This window comes from Nerophis lumbriciformis, linkage group LG35, assembly GCF_033978685.3.
Source record: "Nerophis lumbriciformis linkage group LG35, RoL_Nlum_v2.1, whole genome shotgun sequence".
Taxonomy (NCBI): Eukaryota; Metazoa; Chordata; class Actinopteri; order Syngnathiformes; family Syngnathidae; genus Nerophis; species Nerophis lumbriciformis.
The window spans coordinates 20,847,704-20,858,530 of NC_084582.2; the positions used below are offsets into that span (position 1 = coordinate 20,847,704).

Below are 10,827 nucleotides of genomic sequence, written 5' to 3' on the forward strand. Positions count from 1 at the left end.
CTTGATGAGTAACTTTATTCTGATTACTGTTTTTTAGATAGCAAAGCGTTAGAATACTCAGGGTCATATTAGAGTAATGAAATAACTCGTTACTTACATTACTGCCCACCAAACACAACATAGCTCCTTGTTTGTGTTGTCAAAGAGAAACACTGAGAGTCTGACAGTCTGCTTTTGGCAGCCCTCAAATGCTGAGTCATCCAGATGTGCTGAATGTGTTGAAGGGGGGAGAGCTTGGACCCCTTATCTCCACCGAGGGGCTGGAGCAACTTCAGAACAAATATGTGCAAAGTGTCCGGGTGAGTATACAACTTAAAAAAAATAATCTTACACAACCTCTACTCTATTTATTGGCAACATGTCTAAAATGTCTGCTGTCAAATAATAAACGTTTTTTTAAATCAGATTAATCACACTTTTGCATTTTCATGCATCACGACTAACTGCAGTAAATTACTTGTGTGCATAATTCAAATCAACCCCAATATTTGGACAAAAATGCAATTTATTGTTAGAATGTCATACATTAAAATATTTTAAATGTTTTATTTGAATGTACATAATTTATTTGTTCAGAACTTGCTAAAAGTTTCATATAAAGTCAGGTTTTATTTTAAAGTGAAATTTACCTGTGAGCACACCAGTCAATCTCCTCACTCATCTTTGCACTGACTTAGGCATTGGTCTGATCACTGACCGTGTAACACACCTTTCAGATAATCATTGATTGATTGATTGATTGAAACTTTTATTAGTAGATTGCACAGTGCAATACATATTCCGTACAATTGACCACTAAATGGTAACACCCGAATAAGTTTTTCAACTTGTTTAAGTCGGGGTCCGCAGTTAACACAGCAATGGCATGAAAGCGCAGTACCTTGGCAGCCATTCGTGGCCCCATCTTGATAAATAAATAAATGTAAAGGTAATCACGCCAATGCTTTGCTTCCTTTCCAGTTAATTTCATCCTGCATTTATACATTTCATTTCCCTGGCACCGTTTCATTGGATTGATCCAACTGCAAACACAGCAATTTAAAAAAGTGCTTCCTCTTCCAAGGTTATGCTATGTTATGTTCAATATTGTCATATAGAAGAGTGTGTCCGCATGGATGCAGAAAGCGCTACAGGTGGAGCTGCAAGACTGGCAAAGAGACCAGGAGCCTGATACAGACCATGAGGGTTTCTACACGACCAGCCTGCCAACCATCATCATTCAGGTTGGAGTTCAGCACTTTTATCTTTTCTGTTTGACTCATTTGTAAGCTTCAAAATAAAAAAGTTTGGCAGTATTAATATGGTTCTACAATAGCAGCCAAAAATTACCCTACCTAATACGCAGATCACACACTGTGTGTAGGGCCCCACAATCTGTGGGGAGCCCTATTTCTTGTGAAGACGTGCATGTAAAATGTCAATGTCAAATTATAAATTAATTTTACCGCAAACACATTTCTGCTAACATTGTCTCTATTCCCTGTGACATGCGGCAGTAATGCACTGGTCTTGTAAAGCAGACATGCTGTGTGTTGTTGTGTCAGGTAAGGTTGAAAATTATGTTTTAATAATGCTAAATATGTTATATTAGCCTAAAAAAATGAGTGGTTAGAGTGTCCGCCCCGAGATCGGTAGGTTGTGAGTTCAAAGTCATACCAAAGACTAAAAATGGGACCAATCACCTCCCTGCTTGGCACTCAACATCCAGGGTTGGAATAGGGGGGTTAAATCACAGAAATTATTCCTGAGCGCGGCCACTGATGCTCACTGCTCCTTTCACCTCCCAGGGGGTTGAACAAGGAAATGGGTCAAACGCAGAGAGTAATTTCACCACACCTAGTGTGTGTGTGACTATCAGTGGTACTTTAACTTTTTTAACTTTATTCAGGCATATTTGGTCAGTGCATGACTGCAAGCTATTCAATGCTAACATGGTATTTAGGCTAGCTGTATGTACGTATTGCATCATTACGCATCGTTTGTAGGTATATTTGAGCTCATTTAATTTCCTTTACTTGTGTCCTCTGTGTATTTAATTTATATTTGCATGTCTCATGACAGATTATCTGTACGTAATATCTTTTTTTTTTTTTTTTTTTTTTTGTAAAAAATATTCTGTACGTAATATCAACTGCATTTATGATAGTTGTTTAGTGCCAGTATAGACAACCGCAAACTTTACCCAGCTTTCAAATATTGTAATTAAATCATTAGATTCCAGTGACTAGAAGAAGACAGCCTGTCGTTTCCTTTAACTTGGACACACACATCTATGCCGTTGGCCATTCTAAGCTAGTAATTTCCAGGAGTTATCTCACCCTCTGAGAAGCCTCCATGTTACTAATGTTTTCCAAAGTTGTAAAAATGTGTAGAATATATATTAAATTTCAACATTTCTGACAACGAAGATTTGCGTCAGCCTGCGACACATGATAGTAGGTAATTATAGCTAATGTAGACACTTACATCATGTGTTGCCTTCATTATAACACTTATATAAGGCTTTTCATTTTTTGCGGCTCCAGACATTTTTTGTTGTTTTTTTCCGTCTAATATGGCTCTTTTAACATTTTGGCTTGCCGACCCTTGCTCTAATCCTTCAAACCACGGCCCTTTACTCAAGCTAGTTTGTGTACGTTATCTGTGTTATATGATGATCTACAACTCCAAATGCTATCGTAAGAAAACCCTTTAGAAAGTTGTCACAGAAGTGAACTACAATATTTTGCTATTGTTGCAATGTTTAATAGATGCTGGAGGAAAATGCCCGTGTTGCCTTCATCATTGGACAATCCCTCAGAGATCAAACAATACAAATGGGGCTCTATGAAATAGAGAACCTCCTCAACAGGTTTGTTCCTCAGCATGCATTTTGTTCCAGTAGCAGCTCACCAATGTCTCGTGTTCACTCACCTCCAGATCATTTGCACCTTCAGGTTTCGAGAAGCCCTGGTGGAATTTGGAAAGAAGCATCGCAGTGGTCCCAGCAACAGCAATAACCATTTCTACCTCCACTATCTGCTGGCTTCCATCAGCAACTGCATTGTCCTCAAGTAAGAATCTATGCTTAGTAAAAAATGTAACATACAGTTACAGTAACTATAGTAACATAACCATATATAAACACCCAATAATACAACATACACGGCTTATTTAGTGCAACAAAAAAAATTGATGTGCTAATAACGGATATTATTCAAGCTTCAATCATTGTTTACACTCAGAGCAGCCATCTCTGAAGCCAAATGAGGACTCTCAACCCTTCCGAGTAGGCTTTCCAGTTGAAATTTCTGACTAGGAACTCTGAAATTTCAACTTACCAGTACAATTGGAACACACCATAAGTAGAGTTTCAAAATGCATTCAGATGAAATAGGCGTGAAACAAAATAAATTGCGTATGTCATGATTCGTTGCCCGGATCATGTTTTGTTTAGTTTTTGACTCCCTCAGTTCCTGTTTTGAACTGAGGGAGTGCCCGGCACGCTCACCTGCTGCCGGGCACTAATCAGAGAGCTACTTATTCCTGTTTTTCGCCACACTCAGTCTGGTTTTCTTATTTGCTTCATGCAACATTTATTTTTGTGATCCATGCTTTTGGTTCTTGATTCTTGTGCTAAGTTTTGCCTGAGCTCCCCGTGCTATCGGCACGCTTGCTTTGTTTGTTTGTTCCTGCCTGGTTTATGAGAATAAATCACTGTCTTACCTGCACCTTGCCTCCGGAGTTTCCGTCTGCATCCTGGGAGAACGACCCACGCATAAACGTGCGACCCAAACGTGACAACGTAAGCAATTTACTGCAAACAAGCATTAAAGTGTTTAAGACCACACTTCAGGAAAAAAAGAAAATGGAAATAAAAATTAGAAAAAAGGACTCTGTAATGAGTAGCTTCACCATTGTTGTTAATTGATTGTAACGGTACAGTGGAGAAGGAGACGGCACGGAGGCAGGGACGTCGTTTAGCTTGCAGCGTGTGTATTAATATCAATCAATCAATCAATTCCTTTATTGTCATTGTCATAATACCACTTAAGTCATACATGTCAACAAGATTTTGTTTGAGCTTTGTCCAGCGGCATAGAAACTGCATTGAAGTGCAGGTTGACCATAGTTTACAGTTTAGCATTGTTAGGAAGATGGCGAATAGAGGGACGTGGGGGTGGGAACAGTCGGATGTCTGATGGGTGTTACGTTGATGTTGCAGCAATGCAATGTCCAGAGCACAATTATTGAGGTGGTGAAGAGTGAGGTAATAAGATGGTCCGGGGCAGCAAAGGGGCAGGCTGTTCATTTAGCAGTCTCACAGCCTGGGGATACAGACTGAGAGACAGTCTGGTGGTCCTGGCGCAAATCGATCTATACCTCCTTCCAGAGGGTAGCAGGTTGAAGAGGCCATGTACTGGGTGGTATCTGTCCTTCAGGATGTTGTGTACTCACTTTAGGCAGCGAGTTGTGTACATGGCACTCATCTCTGGGAGTATCGTCCTTGTAATTTTCCCCGCCGCTTTAACCACTCGCTGGAGGGCCTGTTGGTTCGCTTTAGTGCAGCTAGCAAACCACACTAAACAGCCGTAAGTGAGGACACTGCTGATGGCACAGTTGTAAAAGTTTACGATTGAATGATATATACAAGAATGAAGTGTGTGACTAATCCAAATATATATGGTGTGACTATGTGAAGCAATTATGTCATAATACCTGTTACCGGGTGGTGTTGAAGGTGCGTGTTGAGATCAGTGCGGAAGTTCAGAAAGGGCAAGGCAAGTTCAGAGGTCCGGGTACAGGCAGGTGGTCAGGGGCTGGAGCGATGCGTCGTTGACCGGGGGCAGGTGTGAGGTCGAGATCCGGGAAGGCGGGACACACAGCTCGAAACCAAGGAATGACGAAGGGCTGCTGGATGACGACACAGGACAAGACACAATGAGCACAGAGGGGAAACACAAAGAGTGAGGAAACACATAGGCAAGGAAGCTAGAGACGTGTAAGGCTTACTGTACTGGTACAAGTAGCTACGTTCTGGCACTCGAACGCAGGACACGCTGGCTTAAGAAGGCAGGGGAGATCTCATCAGCGCCAGGTGTGTTGATCGTTGAGTGAGCGCAGCTGCGCATAGGCGGAGGAACGCCCATGGGCGTGTCCCGAAACGTGCTCAGCGGAGCGCACAGCAGAGTGAGAGGCGGCAAGTGTTTGAACCGTAACATTGATCATTTAAAAAAGTTTGGGCATGCTTGATGTGAGTGTTTCCAGGAGGTTAGTGGGAATGTTGCTCCAATGGGTGAAGATGTCTTCACGGAGGACATCCCCTGTCTTTAACTGATGTCCATGTTCGTAAACTTCCCTTGCCATCCATGACCAAATGTTGTCCATGTGATTAAGATGAGGGTAACAAGCAAGATGGTTCTAAAGAATGAAGTTATTCCTCTAGGAAAAGTAAAGTGTAAAAAAGCAGGCATTAGGGCCGGAGGATGAACATGCAACATCTCCACATAGCCAGTTTGACACAACCTGAAGCTCCATTGAGGGGAAAAAGATCATGATGGCGCTCCCTTCACTGTGCCGTGTAGAACTCATCTCAGGTGGGATCTCTTTGTCGTGCCAGTAATGCTGGAAGCCCTCAGGTTACTTTTTTATCATCACAGAATAAAACTTTCTTCCACCTTTCAGTGTCCCATGTTCGGATGCTCTCCTGAAAACGTGTGTTGTAGGAGGAGACAAGGCCTTTGAAGACATGTTTTCTTTCTAAAACTTCTCTCCCAGATGTCTGTTGGATATTGGCCTGCATTCGGCTCCAGTGATAATCTTCATTTGGGGACAGAATTTTCCCGTGTCTTAGCGCACTACCACCCGGCTCATTTTGGGTCTACCACTTGACTTTTTTGTTCCATATGCTTCAGAGTCTTTGAAAAAGTTCAAAATTATGTTTTACTGTGTCCAACCTCAGCTGTCAGAGGCCTTGCTTAAGCAGTTCAACAATCTAACCGCATTCAAAGGGAGAAAGCTTTTTGAAAGAGATATTAAGAACCACACTTGTTATTACCTTAAGTTGTATGTGTATGGATATCATTGGCCACCTTAGAATTGCACTGATTGGTTGTGGGTTGCACTGTGGGCGTGGTGTTTTTATTATATTAGGCGCATACACCTGCGGTGCGGCGGCTGGGATTATGGTAGCAGGGTGAATTGGGGGAAGAAACTTTTTGTTGACCGTCTTTTATGTTCATTACAGTCTTTTCATCATATTGTCATATTGGTCAATTCAGTCATCTTCATCATTTATCAGTTAAAGTACCGTATTTTCCGGACCATAGGGCGCATGGGATTATAAAGCGCACTGCTGATGAATGGCATATTTTCGATCTCTTTTCATATATAAGGCACACCGGATTATAGGGCGCATTAAAGGAGTCATATTATAATTTTTTTTTTCTAAATTGAAAACACTTCCTTGTGGTCTACATAACATGTAATGGTGGTTCTTTGGTCAAAATGTTGCATTGATTATGTTTTACAGATCATCTTCAATTCGCTTTCTGACAGTCGCTTCCGGATGCGCCGTTTTGTGGGCGGTCTTATTTACGTAGCTCACTTTACACTACTTTATATTAGAAATGGCACCAGCGGAAGATGAATGCCGCATAAGAAGGTAGAGAAAAAGAAGAAACTTATCGACTACGGCGTCGTCACGGATTACAAAGGCGGATGCGTGTTTTGTGAGTGGTCTTATTTACGTGGCTCACCTTCGGCAGCGTTTTCTCCCCGCCATCTTTGTTGTAGCGGTGTAGCGTGCAAGGACGGGAGTGGAAGAAGTGTCAAAAGATGGAGCTAACTGTTTTAATGACATTCAGACTTTACTTAAATCAATAACGGAGCAGCATCTCCTCATCCGCCGGAAATGTGTCCCGTGAAAAACTGTGAGACCGGAACTCTCTAACTAAAGTTCCTTGGGTGAATAATGTAAACTCACTACACCGGTATGTTTTGGCGCTTTCATGGCGAGTTTACTGACAGATATAAGTAAGAACTTTACACTACTTTATGTTAGAAATGGCAACAGCGGAGGATGAATATCTCATAACAAGAAGATAGAGAAAAAGAAGAAGCTTATCGACTACGGTGTCATCACGGACTACAATGGTGGACACGCACAATATTTCAGGACTTATGCAGATCCCAAATACAGATCAGCAGTACAAGCAGGTAAGAAAAGTTGCTTTTGCGTAATATTGTGAAACAAAACGCCAGATAATGTCTTACCTTATACACACACCATAATAATACACTTATGTTGAAGCACAGTATAATCCATCTTCATAGCTTACCAAAGTCGTACTACAACATTTTGATAGATATTTGAGCGCCGTGTGTAATGTTCTATATTTTCAATGGAACATATAAAATGTTGGTTTTGTTTACTTGAGTCATATTGCAGTCTACACATAGCTCTTGTGTGTGACTGCCATCTACTTGGCACACTTATCATTACACCATGTACCAAATAATATAGCTTCGAGGTCGATAAGCAAAACCAGAATTATTCCTTACATTAGGTTATAAGGCACACTGTCGAGTTTTGAGAAGAAAAAAAAAGGATTTTAAGTGTGCCTTATAGTCCGGGAAATACGGTAAGTGCCTGTTTGTAGTTCAAATGAAACGGAGCAATAAACACCCACATGTACATATGATCAGTCTGACACATGTTTTTTTGAACATTTCCTGAAAATGTCATCAAAATCTATCCATGACTCTTAGTTATGTTGCTAACAAACCCTGGCGAAAACATAACCTCTTTGGCGGTGGTAAGAAAGTCTGCATTCTGCAAAGCAAAGTACGTCGCTTTCAATATCGAGCGTTTCCAAGGCGACACAGAGTCACTCGGTCACGTCTTACCACCCGAAATCACAAAAAAAAAAATGTATACTGCGGGAAATAGGAGGAAACTGAAAAACTACTTGAGAAATCACCATCCACTTTCTGCCTCTTTTCTCTCTCGGGGATGGAGCCTATCTGCACTCGGGCAGAAGGCAGCGTACACCCTAGACAAGTCGCCACCTCATAAACCGTCACCCAGAAAATATATTTGAAGCCAGAGAAGCCAAACATCAGTTTGTTAGGTATTCACAATATTACAAGTTGTATTTTTAGTTAACTTTTCTGAGAAACAACATTTTCCAGACTGATAAAAAAAAACATGTCCACTGTGGAGAACACTGCTTCTCATAAAGTAAAAGTTTAAAAACACTCAAGCGAACATTACTTTTTAACACTTGTTTACTGGATGTTTACATTGTTAGGGTAAAGACACTCAGCTGTATGTTTTTTATATATTCGCTTGAAACAGAGGATGTTCCTGCTCAATTCTTTGCACTTAGATTGAGAAACACCTTGCGGTGCAACTTGGACACATCTTCAGTAAAGAACCGAGGTTCATTGGGTGTTAAAGTTAAAAGTTAAAGTAGGGCTGGGCGGTATTGGCTTTTATTAATATCTCGATATTCTTAGGCCATATCGCGACATACGATATATATCTCGATATTTTGCCTTAGCCTTGAATGAACACTTGATGCATATAATAGGGCGCATTAAAGGAGTCATATTATTATTATTTTTCTAAATTGAAAACACTTCCTTGTGGTCTACATAACATGTAATGGTGGTTCTCTGGTCAAAATATTGCATAGATGATGTTTATGGGGCCATGTCCTCCGCTATGTAATAAGTTACTGCGAACGTTATCTACTTGTGTTTGTGACTATGTTTTTTATATGGTGTTGATCTGTAAATGGAAGACGTCAGGCTCATTTGTCAGTGCAGGTTGTTTCGGCTTTTTTTTGGGTGTGGCACCAGCAGCAGACGTTAACTTGCGGAGTTTCAAGCACTATTCATTCTTTCGCGGGTGATTTTTTAAATGAAAGAACAAATTAGTAGTGCTGCTACCAATGTTCCCTCTAATTGTTCATGTGTCTGAGCAAACACAAAAACTCCCTGAGCATTCAGTGGAGCACATGTGAGCAACATCACAATGTGGCAATACCAGCAACACACGTGTCTCAAACCAATCTTTTATAATAACACTCAAATGAGAGGAGTCATTTTCATGAGATTATTTTGTAATATTAGTGATTTGGCCCACTTGTAATGAAAATAAAAGAAATCTTGTTTTTCATAAGCTATGGATTAGTATTGTACAATATGTCTGGGTGGGGGACCTGCTTTGGAAATCATTTGTACCCCTTTCAGAGATCACATTTAGTTCCCCTTAAACATCCTCATGTTGCACAATGAAATGTAAGCATAGGATGAAGTGTGCATTCCTGTAACCTTTTCTAGTAACAGCATTCCATGATTAATATCAATAAATTACAGTAGAATAAGCCATACTTGCCAACCCTCCCGGATTTTCTGGGAGACTCCCGAAATTCAGCGCCTCTCCCGAAAACCTCCCGGGACAAATTTTCTCCTGAAAATCTCCCGAAATTCAGGCGGAGCTGGAGGCCACGCCCCCTCCAGCTCCATGCGGACCCGAGTGACGTGTCGACAGCCTGTTTTCACGTCCGCTTCCCCACAATATAAACAGCGTGCCTGCCCAATCACATTATAACTGTAGAATGATCGAGGGCGAGCTCTTGGTTTCTTATGTGGGTTTATTGTTAGGCAGTTTCATTAACGTCCTCCCAGCGCGGCAACAACACACAACAGCAGCAGTCACGTTTTCGTCTACCGTAAAGCCGTTCGTCTGCCGTAAACAGCAATGTTGTGGAACTCTTAAACAGGACAATACTGCCATCTACTGTACATGCATATGTGACAATAACATCTATGGCTTTTAGAGAGTGCAGTGCACAACTGCGCACACAACAAGGAGACGAAGCAGAATGCATCATCAGAGAGGGTGTTCAGCATGGTTAGAAAAATAGTGACAGATAATAGAACAAGGATGGACAATTCAACCCTTAACTCAACAATGAGTAGATGAGTGTTATGTGTGTGTATATGTGTAAATAAATGAACACTGAAATTCAAGTATTTCTCTTATTTATATATATATATATATATATATATATATATAATAAAATAAATATATATATATTTATATATAGCTAGAATTCACTGAAAGTCAAGTATTTCTTATATATACTTGGTGAATTCTAGCTGTAAATATACTCCTCCCCTCTTAACCACGCCCCCAACCACGCCCCCACCCCAACCACGACCCCCCCGACCCCCATGGGGCATTAATTGTTCTTCCTCTATTTGTGATCAGTTTTGTACCTTCTCTTGTATTGTCACTCGCACCGCTCCGCTTGTACTACCTGCCTCAGCTAACGTTAGCATGCTGCTACCTCTCTGCTGGGCGAGGGCGAGGGCGTATGACGTTACACGCACGACAGTATGTGACGTATGTAAGAAGGTGGGCTTGTTTTACGCCCCTGTGAGAAGGCGACTAGAAAAAGTGAGAAACGCCTGTAATGTAATGCCCGCAGCTAAAAGCAACTGCGTGACAACGTATACTCCAATATCACAATATCACGATATGATCATTTTCTATATCGCACAGAGGCGAACCCGCGATATATCGAGTATATCGATGTATCGCCCAGCCCTAAGTACCAATGATTGTCACACACACACTAGGTGTGGTGAAATTTTTCCTCTGCATTTGACCCATCCCCTTGATCACCCCCTGGGAGGTAAGGGGAGCAGTGGGCAGCAGTGGGCAGCAGCGGGCAGCAGCGGTGCTGCGCCCGGGTATCATTTTTGGTGATTCAACCCCCAACTCCAACCCTTGATGCTGAGTGCCAAGCAGGGAGGTAATGGGTCCCATTTTTA

General features: G+C 41.4%; 1 protein-coding gene across 1 annotated transcript in view; it reads left to right on the forward strand.

Annotated features, from left to right (window-relative positions):
* exoc3l1 (exocyst complex component 3-like 1) overlaps window positions 1-10,827 on the forward strand; it is a 117,840-nt gene that overhangs the window by 87,369 nt on the left and 19,644 nt on the right. Inside the window, exons 9-12 of the mRNA XM_061927938.1 lie at window positions 182-299; window positions 1,098-1,223; window positions 2,751-2,851; window positions 2,937-3,053. Of these exons, the coding sequence (XP_061783922.1) occupies window positions 182-299; window positions 1,098-1,223; window positions 2,751-2,851; window positions 2,937-3,053 (462 nt within the window). The remainder of the gene's footprint in view (window positions 1-181; window positions 300-1,097; window positions 1,224-2,750; window positions 2,852-2,936; window positions 3,054-10,827) is intronic.